General features: G+C 31.6%; 1 protein-coding gene across 2 annotated transcripts in view; it reads left to right on the top strand.

The window, feature by feature from the left end:
• Positions 1-2,673: 2,673 nt before the first annotated feature.
• The window catches only part of LOC139502699 (putative leucine-rich repeat-containing protein DDB_G0290503), a 41,855-nt gene continuing 22,331 nt past the window's right edge, over positions 2,674-22,197 (top strand). Inside the window, exons 1-7 of one of the 2 annotated variants that reach the window (XM_071292247.1) lie at positions 2,674-2,767; positions 8,598-8,708; positions 11,610-11,726; positions 13,024-13,152; positions 13,530-13,661; positions 14,949-15,009; positions 17,329-17,450. In XM_071292247.1, the coding sequence (XP_071148348.1) occupies positions 8,669-8,708; positions 11,610-11,726; positions 13,024-13,152; positions 13,530-13,661; positions 14,949-15,009; positions 17,329-17,450 (601 nt within the window). In that variant the 5' untranslated portion in view covers positions 2,674-2,767; positions 8,598-8,668. Of the gene's footprint in view, positions 2,768-8,597; positions 8,709-9,305; positions 9,364-11,609; positions 11,727-13,023; positions 13,153-13,529; positions 13,662-14,948; positions 15,010-17,328; positions 17,451-22,197 lie in introns of those variants that run through there. The other variant, XM_071292246.1, reaches the window with a different exon arrangement.

Genomic DNA, 22,197 nt, shown 5'->3' with positions numbered 1-22,197 from the left:
TTTGTCCGGCATTTTTTTTAGTTGTTATCTCGGTCCTGCCTTTTTATTTTCACTATATTTGGTCCTGCCTTTTTTTACAAGTTTATCCTGGGTTTGTTTGCCAACTGCTCATCCTGCCCTTTTAACCCCACCGCAGTTCGCGCCTGTCCTAAGTCAGGTACCTATAGCTTTTGTTAGTCTTTTATATTTTTTTACTTTTAGTTCATCTCTGTGTTTCGAAGTGAAGAGTGGCGTCCATTTTCTTGATCTAGTATACATTAGGATTTCGGGGCCTACTCAAGACCTCCTCTGGGTGCGGGATTTCTCGCATGTTGAAGACCCATTGGTGGCCTTGAGCTGTTTTCTACGTTTTGGTCGTGTTGTTATCTCTTTGACATATTCCCCGTTTCCATTCTTATTCATTATTTTTTTTACTCGAAACTCCTGTCTGCCTTTTTTTTACACTCAAAACCCCTGTCCTCCCTCTTTTTCAAATTTCATTCTAGCCCCCCCCCCCCCCCCCTTAAAAATCAAATGGAAGCTCCCTAAGGCAAAACATGCCCATATCGTTTCATGTTTGAAGATCGATTCTTTACAAGTTCTTCTTATAATTTCTTTTGCGTATTGACTCTGTGTGAAATATGACGTTTCATTATTTTTCGACGTTTTTTGTCTCATTGGACATTTTTTCTGATTTTTCTTTTCTTTATTTGCGAAAAGGATAAAATATAAAAACAGCCAGTATTTATATTATCATGTTCAGTATTTGTTGTAATTTTTGAAATCTGTATCAGTATTTTTCTTCTGATTTAATCGCGATACATCGTAGATCCCGAAATCGTCAAAATGGAATATTTGTTTGGATTTCAGATGATACGGGACATTTTTTCTGATTTTAAATTTTTTCAATAGTTTTTTTTTAAAACAAGTAAACTCAAAAAGTTTGGTACCAATTTAAACAGAAATGTTTGTAATTTATAAATTATAAATATAAACGATATCCTTTTAAAATTACCTTCAGTATATGAATTTGATCTTCAAAGTTTGCAGTTGGAGTCTAGATTATTTGTCACCATTACAAGATCAAAAAGTTGCTATGACGTCATTTTTCTACATGTATGACGTCATATATGTAAGTAAAATTATGTAATTCAAAACTTTACATATGGTTCTTAATTCCTTCCAAATGAGAACTACCTTTGGCTACTCAATCCATATTTCATTCTCAAAAATGTTTGGAGATCTCAATGTTCAATGTTACGCATTACACGGCAAAATTGCCTATTTCATAAAATTTAGCGCTTCAAATCGAAACCTATTCGTGAAAAAAATATCATGAAAAACAGATATTTTGTTGCCATTAGATTGGGTAACGAAAATTATTTAGCGATTCTGCAAATTGTTGCGTCCTAAACGGACAGTTAGCCTTTTCGCCGATTTTTCTCGAATCACCTTCAAATTGTCACCAGTATCTTGCGCGACGTCATTACAATAATTATTTGTATTTTTTTTCAGGTTACATCATAGGCTTCTATAACATATAAAAATATTCTATTCTATAACACTTTTTTTTTTGTAACTTCAGATATAGTCAATATATTTTTCTTATTTTGACAATATTTTGAATGGTGTAGATAAAAAAAAGTCGTATGAGTATCCATTATTCTTTATTGCAAGAAAACAACAAAACAATGACATTGAATGCACGTTTTCACTCTCTAAAATATAATATCAGCACTCTTTTATAGAAAGGATCCGGCAAGTCAAACAACATTTCTCAATTTTAGAAATTTTAAGAACTTAAAAAGAAAAACAAAGTTTATATGTATCAGCTTGGGGATCGGCTTGTACCGTTCATGTATGTAACTATTTGTTATTATATGTTACACAAGATGGAAGACTTGTTAAGATCACAGTCAATTGAAAGAAAATGCTAATTACTGCTGATTAATGTTGATGTCTGAATTCTTTTATATACGTTTTAATATAATGATACCCAATAATCTTGAAAACTTGTAATAAAGACATAATCAACCTAGTTGTTTTATACTCATCTAAAGAAAATATTTTTCAAAGGCCTTTTTTACTTTTTTTACCGTACACCTTTAACATTATAATAAAAATAATAAACAATTATGAATTACAATAAATATATATTTATTTTTATTCCTTAGAAATAATTTTTTTATTGGGGCCGGATCGACTTTACATATGGGCCGGATCGACGTGGGACCGGATCGACGTGGGACGGATCGACGTGGGGCCGGATCGACCCGAAAGCTCCGGCCTGATCTATATATATAGAGGGTGGTAATGCCGGGGTGCTTTCATGACGAATAACGGTAAAAATTCTTGCCAAATAACGTTAACGGTAATTGTTGGTGCTTGACGATAAAATATGCACTTTCTTTTAGACGATAAAAAATTTCGAATGATTTTGACGAGATCATGTTAATTTGTTTCCAAAAAATAATGATAATTGATTGAGACCTCGGACGAATCACGATAAGGCTATTTTGACGAATCACGGTAAAATTTTAATCAATTTGACGCGAATGGTAGCCGAAAATGGTTGTTTGACGCCTGATGGTAAAGGGCATTACTACACTCCTGATAGGTAAAGAATTATCCAGGGACAGGTCCCTGCTATTTTTATTTTTGGTTTTTAGTGATATCACTTTTGGGTCTTCATACAGACTATTTACGTCTGCCGACATATGGCGCCAAAGACGAAAATTTGTTTACAAAATGTTGAGCTTTGCCAGTATATGTACTCATTGCATAAAAAGTATGTGAAATCATCAATATTTGTTCCATTGGGATTGAGAAGGAACTATCAATAAGGTTCCATTCCACTGATCGGATGATAAACAAATTTATGCCTTCGATGCGTTCACACGTTCGCAACAATTTTTATTAGTTATGTGTTAAATAATTTGTAAATGTAGGATAGTTTGTATATTGCTCGTACATAAGTGTTTATGGTTTCAAATTCTAGAGACCAGTTTTCCTCACAGGCACTTTTTTCTGTCAATGTGGTGTTTACTATCCATAAAAGAAAGGCACTGGCTACGGTTACATGGAAATGTAACAATAATAAAAATATTATTGTTACATTGGAGACTAAATGCCGGAATGCATGGTTGGGAAGGACCTGTTTAATTACGAATGTAACAATAATTGAGGCTACGGTTACATTGCGTTATTGGTACATGAAAAAAAGCAATGTACGATGGGACTAGTAATATGTACTAAATAATAAAAGTTGAGGACATTTATTCAAAAATTTATAACATACAATTTATTTACTGTAATTTTTTATTTACAATGACAATTTCTACAAATCCAGTAAGTTGTTTTTAAAGTCCGACACATTTTTGATGATCGAAATTATGTCCTCCACGGATAAGTGTACATACAGATTTTCTTAGTATTTAACAAGGATTTGTATAGTGAGAAGGATTGGAATCTCGCGAGCAGTTTGCATTGGCTGTATATAAAAAGCTGCGTATACGAGACTTTGGCGAGATTAACCGGGATGCATCTCGTTTGTCGTTTTATGTCATCCATTAACAGTTAAATTCGTGTCGCATCAAGATTAAAGTCAGCATATTGTAAGTATAATATAAATATTTGCATGCTAATGATACTTTTATATGTAACCTTATGTCAGTTCAGATTAAGAAATCAATTAAAATCGTTACAATACGCATTATTTGCAGCTAAATTGACTATGCAAATTATCTCCTGGTCATCGCCATAATCCCGCCCAAAAAGGCTGTCCGAACCCCATTTTTGAGTTCAATCTCCTCCTTCAAAATGAGGAATTATGTGAAAAAACTTTAATAATATGAAATAAATGTGTTTGATACGTGAACATTTCAAATAATATGGTGAAAGGTGCTTTGGTTGTTGTTATTTTGATGAATGTTTCAGGCCGACGTGTCCAAAATGGCTCCGCATCAGTGCAAAGTAGGATGGGCTTAGATAAAATCAATAAAGTATCTCATTTAGTCGATTTCAGCTATGAAACATAATTATTTCATTTGAGTATAGTTTGTTTGGTGTTCTTTAAAAAAAAAAGTGCTTGTTAATTGATAACGTGTGCTATTATCATCGTTTTAAAATACCACTACGGTCACCAGATGCATCCAAATGTCGTCATTATGGGCGGGATCAAATTAACATACATTAACTTCCTTGCATCTCGAATTTTCTCAGAAAACGTGATTGAAATGTTTACATCTATTCTTGCTCCTGTGTCAAATTGGGTGTAAACAAGAAAGGTAATGTATTTCTCAACAGAATTATGCCTTTTAAAACGACCTTTTGTGCATATATGTACCCTAGAAGTCGGAGAGAAGCACTTGTAAGCAGTCATATATTTACCCTTTTTCATATTGCTTCTTTTGAGGCTTCTTTTTGTGTTTACTATAACTATAGTGAGAATTTCTACCCTACTAGAATTATATATTAATGATCTGTAACTAAGATTCCATGAGTAGGAGATGGGTGAATCAGAATGTCTGTAAAATAACTTTGAAATCAGAGACGGCTCACAGTGGCAGATCCAGCCATTTGAAAAACCAGGACATTTAGGGAGGGTTCCAACTATACGTCCCCATCCAAATGCATTGACCCGTCAAAAAAAAATGGGGGAATCCAACCCTAGGAACCCTCTCCTGGATCCGCCAGTGGCTCATGTTTTGTCTGTTGTTAACTTGTTATTTACATTTTATATGACATTTTAACCAAATCCTTGGTCTAATTCTAAATGAAATTATTCAAAAACATGTATATAATCAGAAAGAGACTACAACATGGTATAATCCAGTGTCGAAATGATAAAAGAAAGTTGCACATGTTTGTGCCCAAGCGCAGCTGACATTTGAACTTGCACACCTTTATTCCTTCATTGAATAATTGGAAAATGTCTCTATACCTATATTGAATAATTGGAAAATGCACGATCACCTGAACATCACAATCTACAATTTTCTACCAGTACAAGCTAGTGCTACGACTTAAACATTGTTAAACCTAGTCTAAAATATTCATCTTAAAAAAATCCAATAAGCCAAGGATTTGTCACACTATACTGCTATACAAATCCTGGGACGTGCCAAATAAATTAAGAGACAAAGAAAAACTGCTTTTATAGCTTGTTAGTCTGAAATTCATTATGGTGAAAAACTATACAAAATCAGAAGCTGATGTAAAAAACAGAAAGGACAGTCTGCAAATTTTAACTTTGTCTCAAGTTGCTGTTCAATTGTTACATGTATGTTTTGATTAAAATGTTCAGTATGTACATGTTTTTTGTATATTTCAAGAGTTTGCATGTATGTATGTAAGTAGATCCATCTGTTTACAAGTTTACAGTTATAACTTTAATTGTCTGAATAAATTTAGAAACTACTTTGGTATAACCAAAAGTGTAAATATATATATATATATTTATCAAACTTTGAGTATTGGTCATTTTTTTTTATAAAGGATAACTGTACAACTGTTGAAAAGATTGCATATGGTGTGATTTCTGTGAAAATATATAACTTTTACAAAAAAATAATATAAGGGCCCACTATTCAAAATGTTCAGACATGTTAAAGGTGTACAATGCCTAGATAATTTCTTATACGTCAGAGGAGCACAATACTTGTACGTACGGTACAATGATATGTATAATATTTTTGAGAGGACATTTACCTTTTTTTTTAATTCATTGAATTCAGAATAAATATTTATTTGTATTTTTCACGGCTTATAACTCATGTTACTTTTGTCATATTTTTTTAAGACAGGAAATTTATTTTCATTTACATATAGACAATCATGCCATAAGTTATCTTAATTTATAAAATAGTGATATTGTCTGCCTTAAATTAATGGAGAATAAAGGGTTTTCCCCCTGGAGTAGAATCCCAATTTGAAAAAAATTGGCTTAAAATTATTCCCAAACAGTGCAGTCTCAGTAGTAACTTTGCATGAATTCAAACTGAAAAACACTCAAATAAATGAAAGGTTGTCTGAATAAGAGTCCCTTCAAAGTTCCTTAGTAAGAACCCTGTATTAATAGATATATAAAGAAGAAGTGGTGTGAGTGCCAATGAAACCACTCTCCATCCAGAAAATAATTAATAAAAGTAAACCATTATAGGACTATAAAATTTCGGGCGAGCAAGCGATTTGAAAATTTTAATAAAAAAAATATTTAATTTGCAAATTTTTTAGGTGAAGCTTGAAAAGTAAAAGCGAGCGATTATAATTTGGAAACATAAAATAGTAGGTTTTGTCACTATTAAAACTTGATTTATCACTTGTACTTTGACATTTCTTTAATTTCTGAAGTATTTTTTCCCTGTTCACCAAGAAATAATAAAGTCTGGTCTAAGTTTGAGTGTCTGACAATGAGACAATTTTAAAATGTGCTATTTGTCAAATTGTCAGTAAATAATTGTCATCCCATATAGATGTATATATAGTACTGCATCATAGATTCATGCATTGTAAGTCATTCCATGAATTTTTCAATTACCCATGGAACATGTCAAAACGTTAAAAGTTTTGTACTACCACTATATGACAAGACAAGGTATTGATCATAATATAGTTTAAACAAGACTACCAGAAGTAATTCTAATTCTGAAGCCAAAATCTCACATAATTATCATGCTACTCATATATATATCATTGTGCATATTCATCTGTATGTAAAAAACAGAAGTTTGTTGTTTACTTCATAAATAAAGGAGTCATTTCTATATAGTCATATGCATTGACAACCCAATCGGCTGTGAAAATTAGACTAACAATTCTGTTTTTAATAATTTGCAGAATGCCAAAGTGAAGGAAAAGAAGGGATGTTCCTTCATAGAGAAATATTAAAAAAGTCCATTCTTAGAGTATGCCAAACGTGGAAATAGTGCAACTACATTTGTATTTACTATGTCTAAAAGAAGAAGTAGAAGTGCATGGAGAAAGGATTGACCCTGACTTTACTGTTCATAGCTGAGCCTATAGAGCATATAGAAGACATAGAACATACCTCCTATCAAGAAAAAGTAGCTATTGTGGATTTTGTTTTGTGAAAATAAAACTTTCAGTATGAACAAATCTCTGTTATTAAAAGCTATCCTGGATAAATTTACGTACATAAAGTTGTATGTGTCCCTGATACTTTAGTAGTGTTCAATTCATGTTCATGAGTTCCCATGTTTTACTGTGGTCGTCATAAGAAATGATACATGATTCCCAATGAGACAAGAATCCAAGGGACAAGGATATATATAAATAAGAGTGGTATGAATGACAATGAGACAACTATCCACCCGAGTTCAATGTTCTGACACCAAAATTGTATTTATATTTGTCATATTTCTTTGTTATGCTCCTCATACCCATAGCCAGGGGGGTTGGGACGACCCCCCCCCCCCCCCTAGAAAACAAATTAGCACTGTTAAAGTGTTTCAATGTTCTGTTCGAATTGTGACTGTTAAAGTTGAGTTTGTGAGTCCAACGAACCCCCCTTTGAAAATTTCCTGGCTACGGGCCTGCTCCTATACAAATCCTTGGTATTTAAGTTACAGTTAGCAAACTTTGCTTTTGATTATCAATTTGCGTCAAGTTATAAAGCTGTATGAAATGTATGTCTTGATATTGTTTCAGTTTCGTTTAAAAAGCATCCCAAGTTTTATTTTTTTCACCATAAACAAAATTGGTCCAAAGTATAATGACACTTAATAAGAGTAGGTGTGCAGTTAAATACTTTTAAAAAATGAAACCATTGAACTATATTTTTCGCCTTTGACAGTCACACTCTTAATCTTGAGTAGTATCTTTAAGAACATCAAAACCATTAATACGTAGTAAAACTATCAAGTTGTACACCATTTGTTGAATAATAATGTTTTATTATTTATCAGTATTAAATTACAAGTATTCTTTAGTACATATGAAAGAATGAAGCAATACAACTATAGAAGATTTAAGTTTAATCAATCTAGCGTACATTGCTGTTTTTCATGTAACAATAACGTAATGTAACCGTAGCCTCAGTAATTATTGTTACATTTGTAATTAATCGGTTCCTCACCCAACTTTGCATTCCGGCAATTAGTCTCCAATGTAACAATAATAAAAACATTTCCATGTAACCGTAGCCAGTGCCTAACAGAAAGAAGAAAGACACGAAACAACTTTCAAACTTCTCGCAATGAAGCCAACAAATTCAACTAAAATTTACAAAAAGCATAGATCTGACTTGTGGACTCAAAAGTTAAGTGTGAAGGCTGATTAAATGTGTTTTTGATGTGGGGGTCTGTTTGTCCATCTGTATGTTCTGCTTCAGGTTAAAATTTTAAGTAGAGGTAGTTTTTAACACCAGTAGTTTTTGATAAATTGAAGTCCAAACAACTTGAATATTTATACACATGTTCCCTATAGTATGATGTTTCTAATTATAAAGCCAAATTCGAGTTTTGACCCCAATTTAACAGTCCACTGGCACTGAGCATAGAAAAAATGATAGTGCAAGTGAGGCATATGTGTACTGTGGACACATTGTTGTTATAAGAATATGATAATCCAATATTGTAAACCTTTTTTTTTTGTTTCAGATAGATGATGTACATTGTAGTGGGTTTGATTGCAGTAGTTCTACATTTTGATTGTATTACAGAGACAACTAATGGTACTAAATAACATGGAGAAGAAACACCAAATTAGTGGTATGATCATAACGATAGCAACTTGTTAATATAGCTTTCGGGTCGATCCGACCCCACTTCGATCAGGCCCAAGTCAATCTGTCCCACGTCGATCCGGTCTCAAGTCGATTCGGCCCATTTGTAAAGTCAGTCTGGCCCCAATAAAAATCAATAAAAAATATAAGGAATAAAACTAAAGATATATTAATTGTAATTCATAAATGTTAATGATTTTTATTATAATGTAAAAGTTGTACTTCCAAAGGATGCAATTATGGGACGTGATTTGAATTTGCTGTTGATACGTCTAACATTAAGCCGGCAATCGATTGGTGTGATGTATTGCATAATATGACTGAGCACGTTGTTATCAGCCACTGGAGATGGGGGCCAACTAAACGACCGGTATAGAAGCCTATGATGTTACCAGAAAAAAAAATACAATTAATTATTATTATATACAACCAACCAGAAGATCAAACTATAAAGACCTTGTTGATTACGTAACTTTAATTAACCAGGATTTGATTGAATTAAGTGATTACGAGTGTCATTACCTTAGTTCACAATCATCAGACTATTGTTGAATAAACAAACCAATTATATATATAATTGATTGTATTACAGAGACAACTAATGGTACTAAATAACATGGAGAAGAAACTCCAAATTAGTGGTATGATCATAATGATAGCAACTTGTTAATATAGCTTTCGGGTCGATCCGAAAAATATATAGAATTTCTGTTAAAGGAGAAGAGATTTCATTTTATGTGGTTTGTAAATGGTTAGGGCTATTCCAGAAAAAAATGTATGGGGGGTTGGAAGGCAGTTTTTGTCAGCACCGGCCACCCAGACAATTGTAATTGAGAATGATAGTGCATTATAGTGTGAAAAGTTGCTCTGATACCCATCACCCATGTATTATTAATACAATGTGCCTTCCAACCCCCTCATACATTTTTTTCTGGAATAGTCCTTACCAGATAACAAAAAAATGTCCTTTTTCTTCTGAGGTGACTGGTCAAAGTGTACAGCATCAATTGATAAATTTAGAAATTCCTGTCAATTATCTTTAGAGTGGATAAGTATTAACTTTTACAGTTATATATGTATGATTTCATTGGGATTTAATTTTGTCGTTTCCAGTAAATGGAAGTGATAAACAGTGTACAGGTTAAATTTTCATGGAGGTTTTAATTATGTGGATAATTCTTATCCACGAAATAAACGAAATTAAATCCCCCACGAAAATTTCTGCTTTTACAGTATATATAAATATACATGGCCCAAGTTGATTTTGAGGCAGAGTAACTCTAAGCACCCTTAAGCCTGGTCATACAGATTTTTTTTACTAATAATTGAGTCTATTTATAGACTAATGATTTGATTATACAAGTCATTATGATGAGTTAAATTTTATAGGTTCTATTGGACTGTAAATTTATATTTATTTAGCTATTCTGTGTATGAACTTAATAAAATAAAAATCGCTATGACATTCAAAGTTAAAGTTATCATGGAAAATAACTTTTATTTTAAAATGTGTTGAAGCTGCTATACAAACAGACACAATAACACTCATTTTCGTATCGATTTAAAATAGTTCTTTAACTGGTACTCCAATACTTCACTTACCTGTTGTCATTTATTATCGGGCACTTTTTGCAAATTCTAATTATACAGTTAAAATTTGTCACAAATTCCTCCAAAATCAATATAGTTTATTCATATTTTATTATGGGGCCTTATCGACTTGGGGCCGGATCGACTTGGGCTGGATCGACTTTGGGCCAGATTGACTTGGGGCGGGATCGGTTTGGGGCCGGATCGGTTTGGGGCCGAAACGACCACATACCTTAATATGATTGAATAAAATAGGGTTGAATTACAAAAGGTAATAGACTATATGACATAAAAATCTAGACAAAAACACAAAATTTTAACCCCACATAAATTAATGTTTCTACAGTATACATATGGTATATATATATTAAGAGACTTGTAATATTAGAAAGAAAAACAATCTTTATTATTTCATTACAAACTTTTATTTAAAATCACATTAAAACAACAGTTACATCATTATGGTAAATATGCATTTAATATCCTGTACGGTACCTCTTACAAACATGGTTATCTTTCTTTGCTTATGTAACACTTGGATTCATTAGAAATTATGTTTGTTAACTTCATCAACCAACAAGAGGATAAAGAACAAATGATTTTATGTAAGTATATTTATTCATAACAAAATATGCCACATTAACAATTTATCAAGCCACTGCAAGTACTTGACAATCTTTTGACAGTCTCGTGTAAAAATCTAGATAATTTTGTTCATGTTTATCCCTGAAACACAGAAACACATAAATCACCACACCTGAGTATGACAGAGAAAAAACTTGTGACTTATGAAATGAATTTTATATTAATTGTTTGTACAAATATTGACAGAGAAAATTATTTTGAATGGAAAAGAATTTGAAGATGTTCCATTTGAATCACACTAAAATTGTAGATGTAGTAATGAAGGCCCTTATTTTATCTTAATTTTAGTCAGGAGTAAAAATACAGCATAGAACTAACTTTTACAATTAGTTGAATTTGAGGCAGAGTAACTCTAAGCACCCTTAAGCTTGGTCATTCAGATGTTTTTACTAATAATTAAGCGTCATATTTTCTTCTCTTGTTGGTACATTGATTTGAACAAGTGTTTAATTGTCTATCTTTTATTAGTTGTTTCTACCATGTCTACTAACTTCATAAAAGCAGAATATTGTGGACAAAATTTCTAAATGAGGTACAAGTTTGAACTATTTGTCCATTTGAAAAAAATTATGCTAATCGATGGAAAATATGGCCTCATGACACTCATCATGAGTTAAATAATATTTAGTGCTTGTTTGATTGTAATTTGTAGAAGTGAAGACTGATGTCAGACTGTTGCTTGAGTGTTTGAAATGTCAAGTGGACAACCCATCTGCAATGAAACAAGCCTTCAGAACACTGGCTAATATATTTAATAATATTGGAACAGGTGAGTAGCATCAATACAGTGATCTGGAAGGATTTTTTCTCTATGGGCCCAGGGCCCCTCAAAATTAAATTCAAGGGGCCATTTTAAAAAATAATGGGCCATGTTGTCAAATGAATGGGCCATTTGAATTGACTACAGTGAAAAAAGTAAAAAGTGTAAATCTCGGCAAAGAGATGGTGGTACTTACCTTTATGATTTTAAATAATATTATAGATATTGTGCCTGTGATTTTGTTATTTCAATTCAACAAAGAATGTAAAATAATTTCTTCCAAACCAGATAATATTTAAGATATCCTTTATTTACAATGTTTCTACTGCTTCTGTTGTCTTGTTCATGTGTATGGGTTTTTTTACATTAAATTTGGGTCTTCGTCGATACCATACTTATTCCCGACGTTCCGTATTAGAGGACGTATTTGGCATTTCCTCTGCACTTCTTGTATTATTATTACTTCATCACGATGACAACAATAACAGTAGAGAGTATCATTAATTGATAAAACAAAACAACAATTCGCTGAAGGCATGTTTACAAAATGTCAAAACAAGCCAAAGACCAAAAAGTGACAAGGACAGTTAGTCGCCTTTTATGGAGACAAAAACTATATTCATAAAAAGGCTTTGGGGTTTTTCAACGAAAAATTAGCAAGCTGAACTAAGTTAAAAGATAATAATTAGAGACAAATCTCGTCTGTACTAGCCAAATTTTACAAATTTAAGGTTGTAAAAAATCATATCATGAATGATGGTTAATTACGTTTTTTGTGTAATCAGTTACACCCATGGTTCTATTATTTCCATAGGAAAACACCCGAGACGTCCCAAAAATATATAGGTGCTCCTATCATTGGAGGAACATTACACAGTTGTGTACACACACATGGCGGCACGGAACACGATCGGAAATCCATTTGACGATATCTAAACGTATCGAAACGAAGTGAAAAATATTGTGCGCCACGTGGGCGCTTACATAAATCACTCTATGCGCTATTTCTGGTCGATATGCGCTATAGGCGCAGGGCGCACGACTTTCCCGATCACTGCGAAGTGAAAAATATTGTGCGCCACGTGGGCGCTTACATAAATCACTCTATGCGCTATTTCTGGTCGATATGCGCTATAGGCGCAGGGCGCACGACTTTCCCGATCACTGTCAATAATGAGTCATAAAATACTGGACTATACTGTGAATTTAAATTAACTCTTTTACTTCTGATATTTTTTTCTGTCAATCCTTTATTGGTGTGATATTTTCTTTGGTGTGTTAAACATTTATATGCTTTTATTTTCAGATGAGATTAAAAATTATTTCCGTGATTTGGGAGGATTAGACTTTATAACTACCTTCAACAAAACTGTGACCAATGTGGAAGTTAAAGAAGCTGCTATATTTTGTTTAGGATGTGCTGTAGAAAATAATAGTACGTAAAAAATATTTATTTTAAGATTTATCACGAATAAAATTTAAAAAAAAATGTGAACCACTACAGCTCTTCATCTCATAACATCTCCAATATCAATGTTTTGAGGGGAAAAACATCTTGGTTGACCATTTCCGCCTTCAAAGTAAATACCTCACGAATCTGAAATTCACAAAAAATATTGGTTCACACAAAAAGTAAATGAATTTACAGTACTTGAGTGCAAACTGATTCTTTTCACTAGAAAGAATACGAATATATTTTTTTTAAAAGCTAACAAGTAAATACAATTCAGTAATAATTTATCTAAATTGTATTTACTTTTATGTATACTGAATATATAATTATGCCATGCATGAAGAATATTTTTCTTTTAGTTTATTCACAGAAAGAGTTGACCACAATAGCACAGTTTATAAATCTACACAAGACCCTTTCAGATGAGAAATCAACGACTAGACTTAAACATGCGTCATCATATTTGCTGCTCACATTAGTGTCAAACAACAGTCAGTAAAGTATATTTCTACAAATAGAAATTAAGCTAATTACATTTTGAAGTCTTCTTTATGTTTTTTTCTATTCCTTTAAGAATTATGTAATCTATTTAGATAAAAAAAAAAAATATCATGAATTTTGAGGACAATATTTTGATTTTATCTACCACAATAGAAAAAAGAAGTTGTTAATAGACATGTCTCAGATGTAATCCTTTTAACTGAACATTTATTACTCATTGAATGTAAATTATAACATGTATAATGCCTTTTGTCTCAGCATTTTAAAGTGAATATGGTACCTCAAAATGGAGTTTTGATTTTTAAAAAGTTCCTAAAGAAGGTTAAAATAATTTTATATTTTCAGGAATAGAAAGGAAAAAATAGAAGTGACTGTCACAATATTAATATTATGCGCATCTTAACATCTATTTTGAAACTGTGTTGGTAACCTAAAAAATAGTCATGCTGTGTGCTATTATTTCATATTAGGTAGGTAGCTATATAGCTACCACAGAGATGCTTCAAACACTTATTATATTCATAATGCTCTCATGTATAGGTAAAGTTGAAAGGCAAAGCAATTCTGTAATTTAAAAAAGAAAATGTATTCTGTGTTAATAGTTATCAAAGGTACCAGGATTATAATTTAGTACTCCAGACTCACGTTTTGTCTACAAAAGTATCATCAGTGACGCTCATATCAAAATATTTATAAAGCCAAACATGTACAAATTTGAAGAGCATTGAGGATCCAAAATTCCACAAAGTTGTGCCAAATACGGCGCATTAAATTAGTGGGATAAATGTTTATTAGACAGTTATGAAATAAACTAATGAATCATGTATATTATGCGCATCTTAACATCTATTTTGAAACTGTGTTGGTAATCTAAAAAATAGTCATGCTGTGTGCTATTATTTCATATTAGGTAGGTAGCTATATAGCTACCACAGAGATGCTTCAAACACTATTTTATTCATAATGCTCTCATGTATAGGTAAAGTTGAAAGGCAAAGCAATTCTGTAATTTAAAAAAGAAAATGTATTCTGTGTTAATAGTTATCAAAGGTACCAGGATTATAATTTAGTACTCCAGACTCACGTTTTGTTTACAAAAGTATCATCAGTGACGCTCATATCAAAATATTTATAAAGCCAAACATGTACAAATTTGAAGAGCATTGAGGATCCAAAATTCCACAAAGTTGTGCCAAATACGGCGCATTAAATTAGTGCGATAAATGTTTATTAGACAGTTATGAAATAAACTAATGAATCATGTAATTCTTTTAAAGGTTTAGGACAGTCACTTGCAAAAAAGAGTTTGTGTTTATCAGATCTTCTTGGTCTTTTGAGGTAAGTGACTTAAGATTTTAAATCAAGTGTTTGAAGAAATGTTTCATGCATTTCTTTGTAAATGATGACAACAAATCATGCCCACAAAACAGAAAAAAAGAATGGATGCAACAAGTACTTCAATACTCAAGTGTAATTTATATACTCATACGTGTACTCAAATTATTTTGATATTAGTGTCAATATTTCCCCCTGAGTTTGTATGGTTGGAAATTTCCTTTAAACATGACTGAATTAATCAACACATTATAAATTGTATGCGTTTAAAATGCTATATTACCAAAATGTGACATAAAATGGATGAAAGTGGCAAGATAACTAGTATGTTATAACTACAGAAATACATTTCCTTAATAATGCCACCAGAAAAACAAAGGGGCATTAAGTGTTACCCTTGTCTGTCCTGTTCGTAGATCCCTAAAATTGGTTTCTGTTTGCATGTCATGTACTATTATAAAAAGCCTTTGATTTGGTCATGTAATAAATTGTTTAATTAAAAACTTATTTGTATTGCTCATGATTCAGTAATGAGATGATCTGAGGATAAGATTAGAGATAAAACAATTATGAAGCATCTAACTTTTATTACTGATGTTATCCAAGTATTCCAATACTGGTAGTATTTGAACTGAGAAATTGAGAATTGATTGAACAAAAAAAATGCAATCCCTAACATTTAATTGTCCATTTGTAAAAGTTGTATGTCTTATTCAAAGATGCTGATGTGAATGAAATGTTTTTATTGGTAAAGATGTTGATCATATTTGGTTTTAGAAATAAATGAAAGGGAAAAAAAAGTGTGAAAGCAGTCACAGTTAGCCACTAGTCCGATGCCCCAGACTAGTAAAATTTCATTCGGACTAGTAAGTTTTTGCAAAACTTTGTTTGGCCAAATAAGAAAAATGTCAAAATATTGGTCTTTAGACTAGTAGTTGAAAAAGTTTTTGGTGCAGACTGTGAATGAACTCTAAATTTGACTGGATTCTCTCTAAACAGTTGCATCATAAATGACATGTCTGATATGAATGTTGTTATGTGGTCAATAGAATAAATAATAATTTGAAAAACTTGAAGAAAATTGCTATCGCAAGCAAGTATAAATAATAAATAAAAGTTAGCAAGGACAATTACATAGTTGTTTACCAGAAAAATTTTAAAAACAACATTCCGAAGTTGTTAGGGGTTTTATACGCCCGTCAAAACTTTGACGGGACGTATTATGGTATACAAATGTCCGGCCGTCTGTCCGGCGTAAACATGTGGCACCGTAACTTGAGAACAACTCGTCCAAATCTAATGAAACTTAATACAGTTGTTCCTTATTATGGTCAAACGATCTGTATACTTTTTTTGTGAAAATAAGATTAAAACTTTTTTAGTTACGGGACTTTGTAACTAAAACAGGGGTGTGGTTTTTTTTCACATGTCGCGCTGTATCTCAAAAACTATTTATGATAATTGCTTAAAACTTTACACACTTCTTAGTTATATTAATCTTAAGATCTGTATAATTTTTGGTGATGATTCAAGAATTAATTTTTGAGTTATTGAGTATTTTGTAAAAAAGGGGGATGGGGTATTTACATGTCGTGCCATATCTCAAAAACGATTGATGATTATTGCTTAAAACCTTACACACTTATTAGTTATGTTAGGGTGGTACCTAACACTACAGGGAGATAACTCTGTAAAGTAAGCTTAACATTTTAATTACGTTGTGTTGTAAAAGGAATATTAAGCTTTTCAATGATCAAAATTGGTGTTTGTCAAATTGCTATATAACCAGTGTAATTTTTCTGACAAAACGGTTGGTTCAAAATTTTTTTATATTTGAATATTTTTGTTAAAGGGTAAAAGTGAATACTTAGACAAAATTTTACGAAAATTAAACGAGCCAAATTAATTTTAATGAAAGTGTTGGGTACCACCTTAATCGAAAGATCTGTCTACTTATTGGTTATGATTCAAAATTTTATTTTAGAAATATTGATTTTTTTGCCAAAAAAAATAGGGGGGGGGGGAGCTTTCACATGTCACTGTATTTCAGAAACAATTTATGATTATTGTTTAAAACTTCACACACCTCTTAGTTATATTTATCTTTAGATCTCTATACTTTTTGGTGATGATTCAAAGTTTTATTTTAAAAATATTGAGTTTTTTGTTAAAAAAGGTAGTTTTTCACATGTCACGCTGTATCTCAGAAAATATTTATGATTATTGTACACAAGACGACGGGCGTATCTTGAGCTCATTGCGCAGCTGTTTCTTATAATAACTAGAAAGATAAAATCTTTGATATAAAATAGATTTTTATAGGACTTCTTTACCAAGTGTTGGTAGACAAGATTGCTGGTTTGATGATGCAGGGACAACTGGTCTTGAACTATGGTCTAGTGTAGCAGCAGCTCTCTGTATGTGTGTCAACAATCCTCAAAATGGTTTGTTTTATTTTAATGTATTAAGGTATAACAACAACAATACTTTAATTGATTTCAATAGAGATATATTATGACTATATCTTCCCTGAGCCTCTCATAGAAAAGTATTAAAAAAACCTGTGAAAAATGATAATTTTAACATATGAATGATATACAATAGTATAAAAGTACAGAATAATGATCAATGTTCAATACAACTGAATAAAATTCCCTTTGACTTTTGGCTGCAAGTTGCTTTGTCCAATGAAATCTGGGAGAAACTCTTTAAAATGTTATGTACACATGCTGGATGTACAATACAAGACATGAATTGCTGGATAGCAAGAACTAGAACCTTTCAGTGGAATGCAGACAACAAAGTATAAAAAACAATTGTTGGCTGATCATGATGAAGGGGAGATAATCCAATAGCATTTATTGTATTCACTATAATTTAGCTGCTTTTTATTTGATCATGATGGAGTTCAAGGAAATTTCACTAGAAGGTTACACTATACACGTATATAATCATTGTATATTATGAATATATGCCCAAAGCTAAAAAATCATACATCTTATTCATTTAACGGAAATTAATTTAATTTTACAAATATAAAGGGGAGATAATTTGATTACTAATTAATCAACAGATATTAGTGTGTGCAAGTATTTCTTGCATTTTGTTTGTCAGACCTATGTTAGAGGTGTGTGACGTCATTTGAAAACTCTGACAGTATGGAGGTTGTGTTAATTTCTGAAAAGTTCTGTCAATAACAAAAAGATTATGTTAATTTCTGAAAAGTTCTGTCAATAACAAAAAGATTATGTTAATTTCTGAAAAGTTCTGTCAATAACAAAAAGATTATGTTAATTTCTAAAAAGTCCTGTCAATAACAAAAAGATTATGTTAATTTCTGAAAAGTTCTGTCAATAACAAAAAGATTATGTTAATTTCTGAAAAGTTCTGTCAATAACAAAAAGATTATGTTAATTTCTGAAAAGTCCTGTCAATAACAAAAAGATTATGTTAATTTCTGAAAAGTCCTGTCAATAACAAAAAGATTATGTTAATTTCTGAAAAGTTCTGTCAATAACAAAAAGATTATGTTAATTTCTGAAAAGTCCTGTCAATAACAAAAAGATTATGTTAATTTCTGAAAAGTCCTGTCAATAACAAAAAGATTGTTAATTTCTGAAAAGTTCTGTCAATAACAAAAAGATTATGTTAATTTCTGAAAAGTTCTGTCAATAACAAAAAGATTATGTTAATTTCTGAAAAGTCCTGTCAATAACAAAAAGATTATGTTAATTTCTGAAAAGTCCTGTCAATAACAAAAAGATTGTTAATTTCTGAAAAGTTCTGTCAATAACAAAAAGATTATGTTAATTTCTGAAAAGTTCTGTCAATAACAAAAAGATTATGTTAATTTCTGAAAAGTCCTGTCAATAACAAAAAGATTATGTTAATTTCTGAAAAGTCCTGTCAATAACAAAAAGATTGTTAATTTCTGAAAAGTTCTGTCAATAACAAAAAGATTATGTTAATTTCTGAAAAGTCCTGTCAATAACAAAAAGATTATGTTAATTTCTGAAAAGTCCTGTCAATAACAAAAAGATTGTTAATTTCTGAAAAGTTCTGTCAATAACAAAAAGATTATGTTAATTTCTGAAAAGTTCTGTCAATAACAAAAAGATTATGTTAATTTCTGAAAAGTTCTGTCAATAACAAAAAGATTATGTTAATTTCTGAAAAGTCCTGTCAATAACAAAAAGATTATGTTAATTTCTGAAAAGTCCTGTCAATAACAAAAAGATTGTTAATTTCTGAAAAGTCCTGTCAATAACAAAAAGATTGTTAATTTCTGAAAAGTTCTGTCAATAACAAACTAAGACTTCCTGTACTTGCTTTTGTACATACACTTTGTTTTAACAACTGTGTGAACGATGTATACATAGATTAGAATTTCATTGAGTGGCTATAAAAAAGAAGTTGTGGTATGATTGCCAATGAGACAACTCTCCACAAGAGACCAAAATGACACAGAAATTAACAACTATAGGTCACTGTACGGCCTTCAACAATGAGCAAAGCCCATACTGCATAGTCAGCTATAAAAGGCCCCGAAATGACAATGTAAAACATTTCAAACAAGAAAACTAACGGCCTTATTTATATAAAAAAATAACCAAAAAATAAGTATGAAACAAGATAAACAACGACAACCACTGAATTAGCTTGATAACATTCATATGCCTATTTAATCCAGATAAATTGATTTGGGGATGTACGGCGGTCGGGCGGTCGGGTGGTTGGTGCGGCCGGTATCTAAATGTTGTCCGTGCATTTACTCATGAACCGTTCAACCAAAGCTTTTCAAATTTTAATATGTTGTTACAGACAACAAAATAAAGGTCAAGTTTAATAATGATGATTTTGACTTTTACCGTTTAGGAGTTATGGTTCTTGAAAGATTGAAAAATGGCATTTCCAGTCCAGGGCTTCCAAAACGGTCATATATTCCGGACATTTGATTAATGTCCGGTAAAAGTCTGGCTGGGCAAAGCATGAAACGGTCATATACATTTTAGTTTTCAAGGCTTTTTCGGTCATTTTAACATAAGTCACGATCTTTTTGACCCAACCTTTTGCCTTTAACATCTACACATTTCCGGTCATAAAAGTGACATGATGATTAATTACTATCAAAACAACCCCTACTTCAATAGTTTCTAATTTTAATCAAGGCTACTTAGTTGTTGGACAGGTGATATCTACCTGTTCAGTTGACAGGTAAACTATGTTCAGTACCGGACATCGTGTAAATTGATCGGTCTTTTCACAATTATTTTCTTACAATGTAATTTCAGCGGTTTGTGGCTCATTGATTTAATCCAAAAGATTAAAATTATAAGAAATTAGTTTATCTACATGATTTGATAAAAAAAATTAAAAGGTTTAAATGAAAAATGTCAGAACTACGTCGAATGAACTAGAACATGTGTGGGCATGTGCAAAGGTGGGAAATTTAATTATGCATCCTTTATTTCTTCAAAATGCTAAAATTATCATTGATACCTGTATCTTAACGTTCATTTCAAGCATTTTGTTGAATAAATAACGTGGAAAGAGCTTCTTCACTCAGTCATTTTTTGCAAATGTACACGGATTTTACGTATCCGTTTACGGTCCATGTTTTACCATTGTCAAGTCAACATCCGGTTTTAGAAAAACGTGATTTTCAAAACGAAAATGAAGTTTTTGACATGTCATTTTGCACAAATAAAGAGTCTATGGCAGATATGAGCACGCTGATGTGCACACTTTGAATGATGCACTGCCAATTTAACAGTTTACATCCAAACATCCAAAACAAAGTAAAGTTTAAAATCGTTTTTTAATCTAATGTCATTATCATTGGAATGGCCATCTGATTACCATAATTGCCTTTTGTGACTTAGTCTTAAGGGATTAAAATCGGGATCAGATATAAAATGTCCGGTAGGCTCAAATGTTTTTTGGAAGCCCTGTTCCAGTCGTGTCCGTGCATTTACGCATGAACTCTTCAACCAAAGCTTCCCAAATTTTAATATGTTGTTACTGATGACAAAATGGAGGTCAAGTTCAATAATGACGATTTTGACTTTTACCGTTCAGGAGTTATGGTTCTTGAAAGATTGAAATATAGCTTTTCCAGTCGTGTCCGTGCATTTACTCATGAACTCTTCAACCAAAGCTTTTCAAATTTTAATATGTTGTTACTGATGACAAAATGGAGGTCAAGTTTAATAATGACTATTTTGACTTTTACCGTTCAGGAGTTATGGTTCTTGAAAGATTGAAAAATGACATTTCCAGTTGTGTCCGTGCATTTACGCATGAACTGTTCAACCAAAGCTTCCCAAATTTTAATATGTTGTTACTGATGACAAAATGGAGGTCAAGTTCAATAATGACGATTTTGACTTTTACCGTTCAGGAGTTATGGTTCTTGAAAGATTGAAAAATGGCTTTTCTAGTCGTGTCCGTGCATTTACTCATGAACCATTCAACCTAAGCTATTCAAATTTTAATATGTTGATACTGATGACAAAATGGAGGTCAAATTTGATATTGACGATTTTCACTTTCACCGTTCATCAGTTATGGTTCTTGTGATATTGGCAGGATACAAATAAATGTTAATAAATCCAGTTTGCTGGCGTTGTGACAGCCTCTTGTTTTAAAGTAGAATGAGGTGTTTTTTAAATTGACTTTTTAATGATTTTCAGATAATTTTATTTCAGAACAAAATAATTAGCCCCGTCATTTAATTGAAAAGAAAGGATATTTCTCCTTTGTTCAAAAACAATGAATTTAAAATCAATAGCCATTGATATAATTTTAGTTTATTAATTCATTTGCAAAACACTTGATCAATGTAATTTTCATTCAAGAATTTTATTTTTGAATGAACAAATAGATTCAAGGCAATCTTAGTGTAACCAATCAAATTTTTTCAAAAAAAAATTAGGTTATATTTTCTGAAATTTGGTTAATAGGATAGGCTTAAATATATAGCAAGTCTGATTGAATTCTCGTGAAGTGTATTGTCAAGAGCAATTGAATTAAAGTGAATTGCTTAACCACAAATTTGTCGTCCTTTCTCCATATTGTGAAATCTTTTAATTTCCTTTATAATTAAAGCCAACAAGCTTAATTCTGTATGTAAAAAACTTCCGATTATTACAGATTCATCCTTAATTTAGTTTCATTGACAAAAATGATGAC

Source organism: Mytilus edulis, chromosome 14 (genome assembly GCF_963676685.1).
Source record: "Mytilus edulis chromosome 14, xbMytEdul2.2, whole genome shotgun sequence".
NCBI classification, from domain to species: Eukaryota; Metazoa; Mollusca; class Bivalvia; order Mytilida; family Mytilidae; genus Mytilus; species Mytilus edulis.
Note: the sequence above shows the minus strand (reverse complement) of the source record. Positions and strands in the feature narration are given on the sequence as shown.